The 17,658-nt window shown below is 47.4% G+C and overlaps 1 protein-coding gene across 1 annotated transcript in view; it reads left to right on the top strand.

Annotated features, from left to right (window-relative positions):
• Positions 1–3,237: 3,237 nt before the first annotated feature.
• The window catches only part of PHF12 (PHD finger protein 12), a 42,202-nt gene continuing 27,781 nt past the window's right edge, over positions 3,238–17,658 (top strand). The window contains exons 1-2 of the mRNA XM_059147809.1: positions 3,238–3,891; positions 4,537–4,718. Coding sequence (XP_059003792.1) covers positions 3,826–3,891; positions 4,537–4,718 — 248 coding nt within the window. The 5' untranslated portion in view covers positions 3,238–3,825. The remainder of the gene's footprint in view (positions 3,892–4,536; positions 4,719–17,658) is intronic.

The raw sequence follows: 17,658 nt of genomic DNA, 5'->3' as shown, positions 1-17,658 counted from the left end.
GGACCCACCAACTGATCACTCCCACATTTCATCCAAAACAAGTTACATGCAGATACTTCAGGGACCACTGTCCCAACAAGGTCAATGCAACAGACGGCAGGTGAAGTAAGAGACCCCAGTGGCTGGCCCACAGGGGTGTGGAAGCCCAGGAACCCAACTGCTCACCTACCCCAATGCTTCCTTTCTTTCTCTTTGCTAGGTCCAGTACTACAGGCCAACACACTCCCAAACCCCTCCTCAATACCACTGTATTGTTGACAAGGCCCAGGAAGCCTAACACCTCTCTCCTTCCCCTTCGTCCCAGCTAGCAAGGGTTAGGAAATTGGAATAAAAATCAGAGTCTGGGGGCGCCTGGGTGGCTCAGTGGGTTGGGCCGCTGCCTTCGGCTCGGGTCATGATCTCGGGGTCCTGGGATCGAGTCCCACATCGGGCTCTCTGCTCAGCAGGGAGCCTGCTTCCCTCTCTCTCTCTCTGCCTGCCTCTCCGTCTACTTGTGATTTCTCTCTGTCAAATAAATAAATAAAATCTTTAAAAAAAAAAAAAAAAAAAAAAAAAAAAAAATCAGAGTCTGAACTCCTAAAACGTGAGGCTCCAGTCCGTCCTGGCCTCTGGGAATATCCAGACTATCAGGAGGAGGGGCAACGCAGCTTAGGGTAGGGACCTGGCTCCTATTTTAGCAAAAGCCCTCTCCATGGGCTCCAGAAAGAAGTTGGCTGGAAAGGACCTGCTTAAGTTTGCCATGTTTGGTCACTTGCAGCCCTAATGCCCCTTCCCTATGTCTCCCAAGCACCTCCTGAGTTGAAAGTGTTAGCTCAGTTTTGGTCCCCAGCACGCACATCTGTGCTTAGAGGTGCACTATGCATGGCTGCTCTCCAGAGTAAGAGCAAGAGACAGGCATTGGAGTTATGGACACTCCGAGGCCAGAAAACAAAATCCCTGAAGGAAATAATGACAGCCACCAGCACGTTCTACTTCCACAGTCTTCCAGCAGAGAAGTCCCGGTCACTCATGGCTGGCCACCTTCTGGCTCTACCACAGGCCACCTTGCAGGCCTGAGAAACTCGTCCATGCAGAGTGCAGTCCCTAGACTAGCCACAAGAGGTCACTTCAGAAGACATCTGTATCCCACCTGCTAGCTCCCCTCAACCCCCCTTGAATAACCAGGACTGGAGCTCTCCAAGGTGGTACCAACTTCCAACCACTGGGCTGACCTCCCCCTCCAAGTTCTAAGAAGAAGGTGTGTAGAGTGATTAGTTCCCCCTGGCACTTGTCAACAGAGCCAAGTATTATTTCCCTGGTTAGCCCAACAGCTGTTCCTGTTCTCCACTGCAAATGATGACGTTGATCAAAGCAAAGCCTTTCTCATTGGGCATAGGCCAATGGACTATTTATCTGCCCCATAATGCTTTCAGGCTGACACAGCAGCACAGCTGGGTCCTGAGCAGTAAGAAGCCAGGGAAGGAGGGCACATATGCTCCCAACTTCTGAGGACCCATGGCATGAAACAAAACCTCAGACTAGAAGAGGTCTGGCCACTTTCATATAACTAGCTCAGCCCTACTCTCTCTGAAGTCCACCTCTCTGATCTATAACCACAAGGATTTCTTGTGTGCTGAGGCTGGTAGAGGGCAGAAAGCAGCTAATCAATCTCTCTCTCTCTCTCTCTCTCTCTCTCTCACACACACACACACACACACACACACCCATGACCTTATCATTCTTCCTAAGCACCAAGAGGATCATCAGAAAAGTCAGAAAAACGGAAACCCAAGACCACACGCTGACATCCCCACCGTATCTAACTCATCCTCCTTACTATCCCAAAAGAAGAAGCAGCAACAACTCCTCGCAGACAGTTAACCTGGTGTAGTGGAAAGTGTCCTGGCCTGGGAATCAAATCTATTTCATTCATAGGTCTGCCATAAATTCACTATGAGAACTAGGCGAATCACCGCTCCTCTCTATGCATCTGGAAATGAGATTAACAAAGATAGTATTTAATCCCTTTCCGGTTTTATTCTTCTGCAAATATTAAGTACACCCTAACGATCACAGGTGAGCAGGACACAACTACCTGGCAACAATGCCAACTAAACGCCTAGTGGCAAGCACAGTGATGTTATCCCCTTCTCCACTTCTTCGCCTACAGTCAGGCAAGATAAACCGATAAAAAGGGCAGGGGTGCGTGCCGTGGAGGAAGCCAGAATTCGAGGTGAGGCCTTCAGACTACAAATCCCAGCATACAGCACAGCAGCTCTCAAAAGCATCCCTTCCTGGCAGGCAAATCTCTCCTCCCCGAGTCCATCCCACCATACAGTGCATATACGGCATGCACACGGAACTACGGCTCCCACAACCCACCACATCCCTCGCGAATTCTTGCTCCCAGGGTGCAGTGCGCTCCCGTTCGGCCTTTGGACGTCTTGCGCATTGCAAACTGGGAGTTGAAGTCCGCTATAGACAGGTAGCTGGGCGTTGTCAGCGTTACTAACTCTTCGCTGTGGGCTTCCCCTGGAACAGTTCTCAGGGACAGTGATCAAGAGAGGGTAGTAATGGGCCTGCTAAACTCTCCACGGTGTCTTCATTACGCAAGGCAGGGATGCTGAGGCTAAAATTAACTGTCAGGAGCGGGAGGGTAGTGTGTACAGCAGCCATCCAACCCGTCACCAAAAGAATAGTTTTCCGTCGCGGTGGCTTTTCTTTTCTCTTTACCAATATGGCGCCTAGTTTTGCCACACCTGATGCTGGGAACTAAACAATTCAGTACAATATCCCTATGAATACTGCTGTCACCGACAGCCTACCGGCTCCAGCCAACACCACACCTTGCTACTTCTTGTTCTTGCCTGAGGACTCCAAGGACATGGTAGCCTAGATCCCATTACCAAAATGGCGAAAGTAGAAGCATTCTTGTTAGGGCCTGCAGATGACAATACGCTTGCGCGGAAGGCGGCTGTGTTGTGGGGCGGGAGGGGAGCATTCTCAACACGCCTGCGCAGGAACAGAGTAGTCTTGGTCTATACACAAACACCAATGGATGAAGAGCCCCCATGTTCCTGCGGCTGCGCTATGACCCTTAGAAACTCTCCGAGGCGCCTGCGCGAGACCTCAGGTCCCGCCCTCTTATCTTAGTACGCTGGCGCAAGGCAGGAAGGCGGGGCTTCGGCCCTCCAGACGAATGCCAGCGCGGCTGCGCGCCGGGGGGTACCCGCTCACTGCGGCTGCGCGGGAGCCCGGCCGCCGGCTGTCACTGCGGTTGCGCGCGGCGAGCGGCGATCCCGGGGCGCCTGCGCGGGTGGCTTTGCGGGCGCTCGCGGTAAGTTTGCGCCAAGTGCGCGGCAGCCGGGACGCAGACGGCGGCGGCGGCGAGAGGCGGAGCCCGGGGACCACCCCCCATCACCCTCCCCGCAGTCACCTCACGTACCACAACCTCACCTAACCTCTCACCCCCCCTCCGATCCCCCCAACCCCGGGATGGCAGCGCCCGCCAGCCTTCCCGGCCGGACCAGCGGTCGCCAGCGCCGGCTTTAGCCTGTGGGACTAGGCCCCGCCGAGGCCTGACCCCGGGAGCCGGGACCCACCGTGCAGCCAGCCGCCGGGCCGAGGCTGAGGGGCCGCTCCCCCCTCACGGCCCGTGGGGAGGACGCTGCCGTCCCGGGGACTGGGGGCCGGGGGGTGGGGGGGAGCCAGGGCGAGGAAGTCGGGACCCGTGTTGGGAAAAAAGAAGAGGGGCCGGGGTCAGGAGCGCCCCCTCCCCCCGCTTCCCCCCTCCCCCCGGGGTTGGGGGGGCCGGAGCAGAGAGCGCCCAGCCCGGGAGGTGGATGAATGTGGGAGAAAATGGAGACCAAGACGATCGTGTACGACTTGGACACGTCGGGGGGGCTGATGGAGGTAAGAGTGGCCCTCCTCATCCCCTTCCCCCAGCGCCGGGAGGGAACCTCCGCCCTCCGCCCCACAAAGCCGGTCCTGAGCTCACAGCGCAAAAGGGCCAGAGGAAGGGGGGCTTCTTCCTCACCCAGACTCTCCCTCCCTTCTTTGCAATTCGAGGGGCTGAGCTCAGCCTCCGAGGACGTTTGCAGCAGTTTCACCTACCCGCCGCCCTGGATTCGCTCTCCCGAGGCACCAACCCACTCCATGTCGTTGCACCGGCGAGCCTCCCCACCCCCTTCTTGTCGGCCCCTTTGTGCTTCCCCCAGCACGTCCGGGTACCGGGTTTCAGGCCTCTTCAGAGCCTGGCTTTGGAGTCCCCCACTGTCCATACAAGGAAGTGGCGAGAAGGGAACCGCGCACCCTCTCCCCATCCCCCTATCCTGATCCTCCCCATTTGGAAGAAGCTGTTCTCGTTGTGCTGCAGGAAAGCTGTTAGGGTGGGCTCCCCCCGGTTCCGGGGGCTGAGAGGTTCTGGGAGCAGCTTGGATGGGAGGAAGAAGGACAAAAGGGGGGAGAAGGGTGGGTGACGGAGAAGCCTTGCCGGGGGGGCGACGGACCGCCCGGGAGCTCCGAGTGTGCACACACGCCGTTTGTATGTGTGTGCAGCAAATCCAAGCTCTGCTGGCTCCCCCCAAGACGGACGAGGCAGAAAAGCGGAGTCGGAAACCTGAAAAAGAGCCCCGGAGAAGCGGCAGGGCCACCAACCACGACAGCTGCGATAGCTGCAAAGAAGGTGGGGATCTTCTGTGCTGTGACCATTGCCCGGCCGCCTTCCACCTCCAGTGCTGGTAAGGTCTGGGGACCCCTTTGGAGCTCCTTGGCGGACCCTTCTCGGCACATTCCTTCACCCGGCCTACCCCTGGCTGCCGAAATAACGGGCGCTTGCAGCCGCTAGCTGACTTTCTGCAGCGGCTGGGGCGAGCGCCTCCCCACCCCCAGGTGTCTGCCGGGATCTGGCCGTTTGGGAGTGGGGGGAGGAGCAGCAGTGGGTCCGGACCCCGAGGTGGGGGTTGGGATGAGTGAGGAGAGCCCCATCTGGGATTGGAAGGCTCTGGGTAGCCGGGACAGAGCCGGCAGGGCACGGCCGGCGGTGGCGGGGGAGGAAGGGGAGGAGCTCCGGGCCCAGTGCCGCTCGGCTGCCCGCGCGCCCGCCGCCCTCGGGCTCCTGCCGGGCTGGGCTCTCTTGCGGGCGGGTGCGCGGAGCCCTCGGCCGCCGGAGTTGGCGGTGTCCAGACCCGGGGGGCCGGACACCCGGGCGATTGCGGCTGTGGAAGAAATCATGGAGGGTGTCTCTCGAGTCCGCCTCTTCTCCGCTTCTCTGTTTACAATATGGCGACCTGCCTTTAAATTATATTTTTATTCTCAGCGCCATTTTGGCTGCATATATGATTTGCAAACGTCTCCCGGGGAACGGTGGGGGTAGAGGCCTGGAGTCCTTTCTGCAGAAGCTCGTCGGGGACCCGGGCTAGGATCTCGCCGCTTTGGTCCCCTTTCTCTGGCTCCGCTTGCCCCTGTTGCCTCTCGGAGCTGCCTCACTCTCTCCCTCCCCTCCCCGCGCTGCCGCCTCTTAGGAAATCGGGCCGGGTTAGACAATTAAAATTGCCCTTGGGCGCCGATTTCACTTCTCTGCTCCGGATCGGCGAGCCCTTCGCGGCAAAATTCTTTGCTGCCGGGGTGGGATTGTGTGCGGTTAGCTCCGCGAGGGCATTTTTAAGGAGCAGAGAGCTGGAAAGCTGTGCGCTTCCCTCCGCCGCACCCCCCCCCCCAAGGGGAGAGGAGGGGAGAGACGGGAGAGAGAGGGAGGGAGGGAGGGACCTGGGTTGATCGCCTGCTGCGTGATCCTCCTCAGCAGCTCGGCCCAGAACAATCCGGCCAGGAAGAGTTTAAACTCCAGCTTCTGCCTGGAGAAACCATCTCCACAGAAATCCCACATCTGCTTAGGGAACTCAGATTGCGTCGTGTTGTGATGGGTCTTGTTCTGTTGTTCAGCAACAGTTGACTGATGCAGGCGTTTTTGAGAGCAGGAAAGAGAGGGGTTTCTGTTTGTTCCCACCCGTTTTTGATGTTGCCTTTTTTTTTTTTTTTAAGTCTACTGTTTAAAAAGAAAAAGTGAGGTTTTTCTTAAACTCTCTACACTGTTCCATTTCACATTCCGTCTCTTGGTTTGTGGACTAGTGCCTACTGTGTATTTGTACTAATTGCAGGTTTTGGAACACTTATTAGACAGATGACTGATACTGGGCAAATTAAGTCTGTGGTCAGAAGTTATGTAGGAAGCTCCCATTGCTATTCCCCAGATACTTTTGCCCAGGAGGGCACCCCATCTGGGCTTGTAATGTTGCAGGGACAAAAATGGTTATCCTGGAGGAAGCTTTGTTGCTGGTTTTAAATTTTTATTACCAGGTGACTAATACCAGCAGGAAGGGTCTGTGGTTTTTAGCTTTGCTTCCTGTAAGGTGTAATCCACCTGGAGAAAATACCTCTGGTCAAGTTTCCCCATGTTCTTGAGCAAAGAAGAGATTTGTACTTGGATATGTATGTTGTTTATCAGTTTTTTCCCTCTTGCTTACATTTTTTATTGTGCTTGTTTGATGCATATGCTCGTACTGAATTGTAGGCTTCTTCATGTAAAGTGTGGGTGTTTCACCTCTAGGATGAAGCTAGGGTTAGCTAAAGGAGAAGGGTGATCTCCATATTGAGAATTTTATAAGCTCTTTATCTGTAGCCTCCTGTGTTTATTAGTAAAGCTGAGATTTTTTTTTTTTAAGATTTTATTTATTTATTTGACAGACAGAGATCACAAGTAGGCAGAGAGGCAGGCAGAGAGAGAGGGGAAGGGAAGCAGGCTCCCTGCCAAGCAGAGAGCCCAATGTGGGTCTCAATCCCAGGACCCCGGGATCATGACCTGAGTCACCGAGGCGCCCCAAAGCTGAGATTGTTTGTTAGAATTTTAGGTATGGAAAAAGTGTGCTGTTTTGCCGGAGTTTGGGCTTCAAATTCTAAAACCTAACCTCTGGATCTTCTAATTAGATGAGTGTGAGACTTGTCAAGTTGTAACAATTAACAGTTTCTGCTTCTGCTAGGAAAGAGGGAGGTGCTTGTAGCTGTTGGTGAGACTCAGACTTGCCCAGACTGTGCATTTCATTGAATACTTTTTTTTTTTTTTTTTTAAGACCATGAATGGGAACTGGTAATCAGAGATTTGAGAATCCTAATAAGTGAGGCAGGGTTTATTTTACATCTCCAGTTCCCTCTTTGAAGATGCCAGTACTGAAGGTACCATTGACTTAGCAGAGTTGTTATATAAATTACAAAACATTCTGGATATTGGTACAAAGACAAGAAGTCTTCTTTCAAGTGAGGCTTATCCCACTTTCCTGCCTCCTGTTCCACACTCGTTCCAGCCCAAGTGAACTACTTCATTAACCATCTCCACGAGAGTAGTCGGGTCCTGCCTTTGACATTCTTAGACCATTTTTATTCCTGAGTGTGCCGGCTTTAATTCATGCCATTACTGATTACTTGTGCCCTGTAGGAGTGCAGTTAGGTGTGGCTATATTTTCTCTTGTTTTCCTTTTCAGCTGGCTATGACTGGCTTACAGTTGACCCTTGAACAATGCTGGGGGCTTAGGGACACTGACCCCCATGCAGCCAAAAATCTACATAAGTTTTGATTTTTCAAACACTTAACTCCTTACAGGGCTGTTGACCAGAAAGAAGCCTTACCGGTACCATCAGCAGTCAGTTAACACATATTCTGCATGTTGTATGTATTGTACACTGTATTCTTACAACACAGTAGGCTAGAGAAAAGAAAATGTTATGGAAATCATAAAGAGAAAATGCCCGTACGGTACCATACTCTTAAAAAGTCTCCATAGAAGAGGACCTGCAGTTCAAATGCATGTTTTCCAAGGGTCAGCTGTATTTAGACAAGCACAAAAATGATCATTTTCCTTACGTACAGAATGTACAAGAGTGAAGATGGAGGTTTTGCAAACCCAGTTGATCATAATTGTAGTGCTATTGCGGGTCTTCATTCAAAATTCTCTGAGACAATCCTTTCTCTGTCTCCAGTGCGTCTTGCCAGCTTGCCTCACAGTGAACAAGATCTAACAAAATGTTCCAAAAGTGATTTAGGCAAACTTTACCTCCTGGGCTTAGTGACATAGTCATAACCACAGGGTATTTTTCTTAGATAAACTACTGTAGGAAATGACTGGTAAGATAAACTGTTAATTGTCTTGTCTTTTCTCAGGGGCCAGGGCTCTGTATGAGGAACTGTTCTCTCTTCCCAATTAGACTGGGAGCCCTATTTCTGGGTTCCCTGTCATGAGCCTTTGGGTGAGGGAATGAATTGTCCTGTGCTCAGTACCATGACCTCGCTGAAGAATTAAACTTAAGGAGGTGATCGATTAGTTTTTAAGTAACAGTGTGATCATTTTATCTGAGTTTAACTGGCTTATCAGTTATTCAGAGTGGTAGTGGGGGTTACCAAACCTGCCCCACGAACTGAAAGAGGTATTTTTTTAAGTGTTTTCTGGTGAACCTGACCCCTATCATAATTGTCATGCCATTAGTTGAACTTTCTGAAAATACTGGTCTCCATGGAATGGTCCCTAAGAATTGGTTTTTAAAAAAAAGGAATAACTGGTAGAGCTCTATTTGCCGCTGACCATCTTTCTGTTTGAAATGGATTGAATTGTTCTCACTGATAAAGTGAGCACCATAGGCCATCAGTAATGAGGCTGAAAAAACTGGATGTTTTTCTCTGATTGTTTTCTCGTGGCATTTTGCTCCAAACGGACTGAGGGATCAAAATGGTCTGAGAAACGCATCTACCTCAGCAGACCTCAGCATGGTTGCTTCCCGTCAGACAGATTTCTGTAGCATTTGCCTCCGCATGTTATATTTGGAATTGTTGGCCGGCTTTCCTCTCTTCGGTGTTGGCAGTGAGATCCAAAATGAGGTTTTCGAAGAATGAGAGTAAAAAGGTCTCTGTGCACAGGCAAAACTAAGCTCAGCTTGGAGTTTTGCATATTTAATTTTCAGTGAGTCATAACAAGAAAGGTTTCACACATAGAGTAGAAAACTGTGTTGCAGAACATCTTTGCTATTTGAACTTTTCAGAAGGTGATTTTTTTTTTCTGATTTTGTTGCATTTAGCTCCTCATTAGAAAAGTAACAGGCTAGTGCTGAATTAAAATACATTTAATTTAATGTTATCTTACGAATCTGTTATTTCTGACATTTGAGGTAGTTGGAAACCTGGCACTAAAGAACTGGAGGGGTCGGCATCTGGACTTCCTCCTGTCACCCTGCCTCCTCCGTAGTAAAATGATTCAACAATAAACAAACCTAATTTGGTTTTATGTGTATTTTATCTATTTATTTTTGCATTTGCTACATTGTGTTGGAATCTGGGTGTGTATTACTGTTTTTAAATCACTCCGAAAGGGAGGGTCCAGTAACATTGAGCTTTAGTTCAGTTTTATATACATGCTTTGTAAACTTAACGTGGGGCTTGGGCTCATTCTTGTGATCAGAGTGCTTTGTTTCAGTGATGAAAGTATAATCACTGTTTAAAAATGATAACATTTAGTATGAAATGTTTATTCAGAATTGGGTGTGATCTGGGGGCGCCTGGGTGGCTCAGTGGGTTAAGCCTCTGTCTTTGGCTCAGGTCATGATTTCAGGGTCCTGGATTGAGCCCTGTATCAGGCTCTCTGCACAGCAGGGAGCCTGATTCCCCCTCTCTCTCTGGCTGCCTCTCTGCCTGCCTGTGATCTCTCTCTGTCAAATAAATAAACTCTTTTAAAAAAATGGGTGTGATCTAGGATCTAGGTGGCTTTGGTTAAGAAAGGATGCAGGGGGCGCCTAGGTGGCTCAGTGGGTTAAGGCCTCTGTCTTTGGCTCAGGTCATGATCCCAGGGTCCTGGGATCAAGCCCCACATGGGGCTCTCTGCTCGGCAGGGAACATTCTTCCCTTTCTCTCTCTGCCTGCCTCTCTGCCTACTTGTGATCTCTGTCTGTCAAATAAATAAATAAAATCTTTTTAAAAAGAAAAGAAAAGAAGCATCAGGAATTTTTTTGAACTGTAGGAGGAGGTAGTGCTCCTCACAAGTAACAGTGTCTGTGTGACGTAAGGCAAGCATTTCATGGTACTATTGCGGGAAATTTGGGGGGGGGGGTCTGTCCCGAGATTAATCGCCATACTCAGTGAGAGGTAGAATACAGTTGTAAACTCAGCAGTTTCCTGCTGCTTTCTAAGGCTCTCACAGTACTTTGTAGGTGGGCTATATTAAAATATTAGGACTGCTTATATTGTTTACATGTAAAATCATGTATAAGACATATTTAGGTAGCATCTTCATTTATAACTGGAGAAGGGATTCATGTTGATCTGTTTTAAATTCTTAAGTATGTATTCAAGAGATTTTTTCTTTTTTTTTTTTTTAAGATTATTTATTTATTTATTTATTTGACAGAGAGAGAGACACAGCCAGAGAGGGAACAAGCAGGGGGAGTGGGAGAGGAAGAAGCAGGCTTCCTGCTGAGCAGGGAGCCCTGGTGCAGAGCTCGATCCCAGGACCCTGGGATCATGACCTGAGCTGAAGTCAGACACTTAATGCCTGAGCCACCCAGGCTCCCCTCCAAGAGAATTTTTTAAGCCAAATCGTAAAATAGAAACAAATTATGTAATTTGAACTGAAAAAGGATCCAAATAGTCACTACTGTGTGTTACTGAATGAGACAATGGTTTTTATTAAGCTCTGAGTGAAAGGACAAGTGATAACTCAAAAGGGCTCAGTGAGTTTTCAAGGTTCACCCTTGTAGGGTTTATCTGTACTTCATCCCTTTTTGTGGCTGAATACTATTCCATGTATGGATATACCACATTTTGTCTATCCATTTATCAGTTAATAGACATTTGGGGTTTTTTTCTACTTTTTGTTATTGTGAATAAGGATGCTGTAACATTTGTGTGCAAATCTTATGTGGACATCTGTTTTCATTTCTCTTGGTTGTATATCCCAGAAATGGAATTGCTGGGTCATAGGGTAACTCATGTTTAACCTTTTTTTTTTTTAAGATTTTATTTATTTATTTGAAAGACAGAGATAGCAAGCCAGAGCATGAGGTGTGGGGGACCAGAGGGAGAGGGAGAAGCAGAGACTCCCTGCTGAGCAGACACCCACCCTCACTCAATCCCCAGTGCAGGGGCTCCATCCCAGGACCCCGGGATCATGACCCAAGCCAAAGGCAGATAGATGCTTAACCAACTGAGCCATCCAGGCGCCCCCATGTTTAACCTTTGAAGAACTGCCAAACTGTTTTCCAAAATGGCTGCACCATTTTGTATCCTCACCAATACATCAGGGTTCCAGTTTATCCACATCCTTTCCAACACTTGTTATTATCTGTCTTCTTGATAAAAGCTATCCTATGGGCAGGAAGTGCTATAGTTTTGATTTGCATTTCCCTAATGACTAATGATCCCAAACATCTTTTCACGTGCTTATTAACCATTTGTATATTTTCTTGGAGAAATGTTTGTTTTGATCCTTTGTCCAGTTTTTTGTTTTTTTTGTTTTTTTTTTTAAGATTTTATTTATTTGACAGTGTGCAGACGCAGGGGGAATGGCAGGCAGGGAAAAGCAGGCTCCTGCTGTGGGGCATGATCCCACCAGGACCCTGGTTGGAATTGTGATGGTTATATTATTATGATAATGCAGCACTGGCTCCTGGAAATGCATTCCTATTTTAAGGTGCCAGAGTTTTAAGTCACCAGAGCAGGGGAAGGGGGTTTGCTTTCCCACTTCTACTGTGCTCTTCCTTTGACTTAAAAGTCCCCAGGGAGGGGGCGCCTGGGTGGCTCCAGGGGTTAAGCCTTTGCCTTCCTCTGCCTTCAGTCAAGTCATGGGCTCAGGGTCCTGGGATCAAGCCCTGCATCAGGCTTTCTGCTCATCAGGGATCCTGCTTCCCCCTCTCCCTCCACCTGCCTCTCTGCCTACTTGTGATCTCTCTTTCTCTTTCTGGCAGATAAATAAATAAAATCTTAAAAAAAAAAAAAAAGTCCCCGAGGAGTACAAACATGGCCAGCTGCATTGCCATTCAGTAAGTGACACTTATAAGAGCACCTCTGCATAATGCTAGCCTCCCAAGAGACTGGACAGGAGTACAGCTGTCCCCCTGCCAGTTTCCTGAAAGAGGAGGACATTGTATTCAGTGCAAGTCCTAGACCAAATTTCAGAAAGGCACTTTGGTATTGCGGATTTGTCACCATGCCCAGGACACATGCACAGGTCACTAGCTCACTGCTTTTCCCATGACTTGAGAACAGTTAAGAAGAATAAGAAGGTGACTCCTTTTTCTGCCTGCCATTTATAGGTGTCAAAGTCTTCATCCTTTTTAAGTCTAACATTATTTCTGAATCTAGGTCTCAGCAAATAAGAATAAAGATGAAGTGTTAGCACATTTGCATGGGAGGCAGAAGACCCTGAGGGTTACAGTAGACACCAATAAAAGGAAAAACCATTGCTTTTGACCCCTTGTCAAAAAAGAACTTAATCTACTATGTAGACCTGTTATTGCATTCATAGTAAGCAAATTCCAAGTACACCTTACAGATTGATGACGTTTCGGGTAATATAGAACTTGACTCGCTCATTCAAAAAGCTACTTTCCCTTTTGCAACCATGTATTAAATGCACACTACACTACTCAAAAGCCAGGGGCTAACATGTATCCTCTGTTCACTGCTGTGCAATATGTAGTGGTATTACAAATGCGAGACGTGCTAAGACGTGCAAAGATAAGCACTTAGTTGGGGAACAGAACTGATGTCTTCTGCTACCAAGTGGATGATACCTTTAACAGGAACACACGGTCACTATTCCTTTCCCCTTAATTAGATTTGTTTCCTGTATATTAATAGCGTTGGTGTTTAGTCTTTGCCCTTCCCTTGTTTTTCTGACAAACTATATAAGATATATCTCCCAGGAAATGTTTCCCAGTCTTGAAAAGTCAAAAGACAGGGAATGTAACAGTGGGGCGGGGACTCTAAGCCTGTACCTAGCGTCAGTGTTTCCCACTGATGTGGGCTCTGCATGAGGCTCTTTTTTGAAATAAGCTGGAGTGAGCAAGAGAGGATTCTTCACAGGGTTTGAATTTAACCATAGCCGGAAGACATCACTCTACCACCAGGCCAGGCAAGGGTGAGGGAATCTCTCAATTACTAGCAAGCTTGAGTTTCAGGGTGGAAGGAACCCTGTTTGCAGCAGCACAAACACATGGGCCGTCTTGTATCCAGCTGTGATCCTTAGATAGACGTTGAATAATATTTTTCTCCTGTCTGCAGTAGTGCAGAGAAGAGAGCAGAGAAACTAATGAAATGCATAGAACTCTTATGTGGTTGTAGGTAAGTCTCCTCATTACAAAACTGGGCAGTGAGCAGCTACTCTTATTCTTTACACCAGACCAGGTCTCCAGTGATGAGCTGGGTGCTTTTTAATTCCCACATTCATTGAACCAGCAGATAGAGTTCTACTGATTCTTGGTTCTAGTGAAGCTCTGGAGACATTAGAGGGAAATTCTGCAGTGAACTTTTTCGGGTTTTCAATCATCAGTTATTAGAACGCATTATGAAAATTATACTTTGTTAATCTCATTAAATGTATCTAAATCTATACCTTTTGGTAGTTCTTTCTATACATAGATTAGCTATATTCGGTTTTCCTTGATCTTGCTGGCCATTTTTTTTGAAAGAGCATCTTAAATGTAGGGAGAATTCTGTTAATGATTTTGGCCTTTGATAGACATTGTCTTGCTTTATCTTTTTTTTTTTTAATATTTTATTTATTTATTTGACAGAGAGATCACAAGTAGGCAGAGAGGCAGGCAGAGAGAGGGGAGGGGAAGCAGGCTCCCCACTGAGCAGAGAACCCGATGATTCAGGGCTTGATCCCAGGAGCCTGAGACCATGACCTGAGCTGAAGGCAGAGGCTTAACCCACTGAGCCATCCAGGTGCCCCTGTTTTGCTCTTATCTTTTTTGTTTGTTTGTTTGTTAATCCTTTGGTTGTAGTCCTCATGGTTTTGCCTGGCTTAGATAACACTTAGCCATTCTAGCTTAACTTAATATTAACACTAATTCATGAGACATCTTTGACTGCAGGCCTTAGTTTGTTGGAGCTGAAGTAAGCTGAAAGGTAAGAAAAGTATCTGCAGTTTATTTAAGTTAGTGGGAAAGAGCTTATGTTCAGGACTTGAATGCTTGCTGCATATGAGCTTTCCTCAAAATCTTACCGCTTGTGTGCATACTTTCAGGCCTTTGGGGTGATCATTCTTTGGTTAGGAATCATCTGAGAGAAAAGTGGGCCAAAGGGAAAAAAAACTATGGTGCTCTGTCTCTGAGAGGTCTGTTCACCTCCTAAATAGGTCACTGGGGGTGTAACTGGAAGGCTTCAGAAGCCCAAGTCAGCACTTAGCTGTGGCATCAAACCACGACAGCACAGTTTGACAGCATGCCCAGGAGATTACTTCAGTCGTGTCAGGTGGGGAGTTTTGAGGTTTATGAGTAAAATGGGGCTTATGAGTAAAAAGAAAGAGGGAATAGGCCCTGTGCTGTTTTGGTGCAAATCATATCATTATTCTCTATCTTTCCTTTTAAGAAGACCTTTTCAGAGGAGGGTAAATGAAGCAGAAATCCTCCTTAGGGAAAAGCAGCTGGGTCTTAAGTAGAAACCTGCTCTCTCTGTATTTAGTTGAATTTCAAATAAAGATTTTTTTTCTAACTTAAAATTTTTTTAAAAAAATTGTTAGTTTTTTCTTTTTCTTTCTTTTTCTTTTTTTTTTTTTTTTTTTAAGATTTTATTCATTTATTTGTGAGAGAGAGCACAAGGGGGGGGTAAGAGGGAGAAGCAGACTTCCACTGAGCAGGGAGCCCAACATGGGGCTCCATACCTGGACTCCAGGATCATGATCTGAGCCAAAGGCAGCCGCTTAACCAACTGAGCCACGCAGTTACCCCAAGACATTGTTAGTGTTTTTAGTTTTCCCAGCCTTTATACAATTTTAGATCTAGTATCTATAAGATAGAAACTGATCGAGATCGCCTGAGCTGCGTACGCCAAAAAAAATATATGTATATATGTGTGTGTGTGCCCTGCCTTTTTCCTTGATTTGACCATGGAACAGTACCCAGTTTTCCATACCTCTGAGACTCCTCTGGAATACACAATTACAGTTCTTGATTCTTCCTTCCAAGGAAGAACATTCCCTGGGAACATCAGAAAGTGTCTGCTGAGGCCAGAATGGTGACTCTTCCAAAACACTTAGGCTCCAAAATCTTATCAGGAGGGAGGTGAATAAATGAAACCCATTTTCTTTCTTTCTTTTTTTTTTTTTTTAAAGATTTTATTTATTTTTATTTGAGAGAGAGAGTGAGAGAGCGCATGAAAGGGGAGAAGGTCAGAGGGAAAAGCAGACTCCCCATAGAGCCCGAGCCCGATGCAGGACTTGACCCCGGGACTCCAGGGTCATGGCCTCAGCCGAAGGCAGCCACCCAACCAACTGAACCACCCAGGCTCCCCGAAACCCATTTTAAAATGTTTGCAGCCACCTCTCCATCGTGGAGAAGCCAAGATTGCCAGAATAGCCAAACTAATGATAGATAAGGCCCTGTGGCACCCCGTCTCCGCTTGTCGAGAAGTTAGCAGGGGCAACACCTAGTGTAACTGTTGGTACTCTACCCTCCCACCCTCCTTTTGCTGCCCTGACTCATAACCCTGTTCTCCAGGTGTCCTTCACTGGGAGGATGCCACCACAGCCCAGCTCTGCATAGAAGGCAGTGAAATTTGGGGGCCCAGTCCGCTAATTTGAAAGGATCGTACGCCTGTGGAAGTTTGCAGCTAGCAAAGTTTCTCAATGGGGCACTTGTAATGGCCTGGCACTTCATTGGTCTCCTTGTTAACACTGCTCCTGAGGCTCTGCATGAAAAAGCCAGCGGTCCTTACACTTTTTATGTACTTTGTGACATTAGCTGTATTTGAGTCAGTAGCTGGGATGGAGGAGGGTAAGGAATTAAGGATCAGGGACCCCAGGACCTTTCTGCTCTCGTTTCTTGTATCTTCCAGTGTGGCCGTCTTCCTAGCCTTTGAAAGGTAGGCTGTACTTGAAAATAAAAACTGATGCCCATGCAAGTGTCCAGGGGAAGCTGGCTATTTATGCTGACACTTAAATTTCATTAGGTTTTGTTTCAAGCCATTAAATTGGGGTACATTAATACAGCTTTTATGCTTTAAAAGATAATTTTTAAATTAGATCTTACTCAGCATCTCTTTTCTAGAACTGGTTTCAGTTCTAGAAGCTGGTTTCGGTTTATAAAAGGCTTGTTTTCTGTGCTCATAGGTTCTTTGTAGATAAGATAGCTACCAGGAGGCAGAGATGTGATGGTGGTCCTATCAGTGGTTACCTTCCCTCCCATTTTGGCTAGTACCAACGCAGATCCTCAGCTGGCCAAGGGCAGCGGGGCTGGTTTGAGGGAGAGCAGGCCTGTTCTGAGCATGTATTGTCTTTTGCAGTCACTCTTACACAATGCCGTTAGATATGATTATAGGATTTTTATCTGGTAGTGGACCTCAGATGGATGGACGAGACCCATGAACTGTGAAATTAAAAATCAAAACTGCTCCGGTGCTATTGTTTGCTGGCTGAATACCCCACCACCACCCAAAAAAGGGAGGAGACATCCAGATGCGGGGAGGGGTCAATGAAATCTTTCTTAGTCTGATATTTTAACTGAGACTACCATATATGGCTAGAGAGCTTCTGATTCTTGGAGAATGATGGGTTCTGACAGGAGGGACCCTAGCAGTTCACGCGACTGACCTCTTTTAGAAGTGAACCCGAGTGGAATGCTGTATGTATATTGTGTACAGATACGCTGTCTGCATAGTGTTCCTGTTCAGTCTTCATATTAAATAGAATATTTTGTCAGTCTAGGAAGAGACAATAAAATGTCTTCTTTCTTAAATAGTTTTCATCTGTTTTGCTTCCTTTTGTCCTAAGACACACACCAAAGCTTTTAATTTGGTTAAGTGATATTTCCATGTCTCCCCAGCTGCCTTTGGCTCAAGTTTTAAAAATGTCAGTGTCACTTAGCTGGATAGATATTTGCAGGCCATACATCAGTAAACTAACATATTTTTAAAAAATAAGTCCAGAGCCTAACACCATTTTGTTCCCCACCATTTTTACCTGCATGTTGTAATGGAAAAAAAAAAAAAAAAAAAAACAGGTCTCTGAAATCAAAGGCAGTCTTTCTGCTTCCCTGTCTCCTTCTCTCCCTTCACCTCTCCCCTCCTCCCTTTGTTCTCTCATTCCCCTCCCCCTGCTCCCTTCCAGTTCCATATTGAAAAACTGCTTGCGCTGGATGGATAATTAACGCAGAGCTATGGAGCAACAGGTCCCACTGGTGGCGACTAAATCTGAAGTAAATGTTAATGTGGTGCAGGCTCACGTGTGTATTAATAGGTGAGGGAGATGAGTGAGGTGAGACTCAGATCAGCCACTCTGGTGTATGACTTGAAATAGATCCTCTTAATTAGAGAGCCAAGAACCATGACAACTAACACCTTCCACCGGCAGTGGTGGGCTGCCGCCTCATTAGTGAATGAAAGAGGCATTCTAAATTAAAACCGGACTTCATCCTTTGGCTGTGAGTTGG

This window comes from Mustela lutreola, chromosome 15 (assembly GCF_030435805.1).
Source record: "Mustela lutreola isolate mMusLut2 chromosome 15, mMusLut2.pri, whole genome shotgun sequence".
NCBI lineage: Eukaryota > Metazoa > Chordata > Mammalia > Carnivora > Mustelidae > Mustela > Mustela lutreola.
Note: the sequence above shows the minus strand (reverse complement) of the source record. Positions and strands in the feature narration are given on the sequence as shown.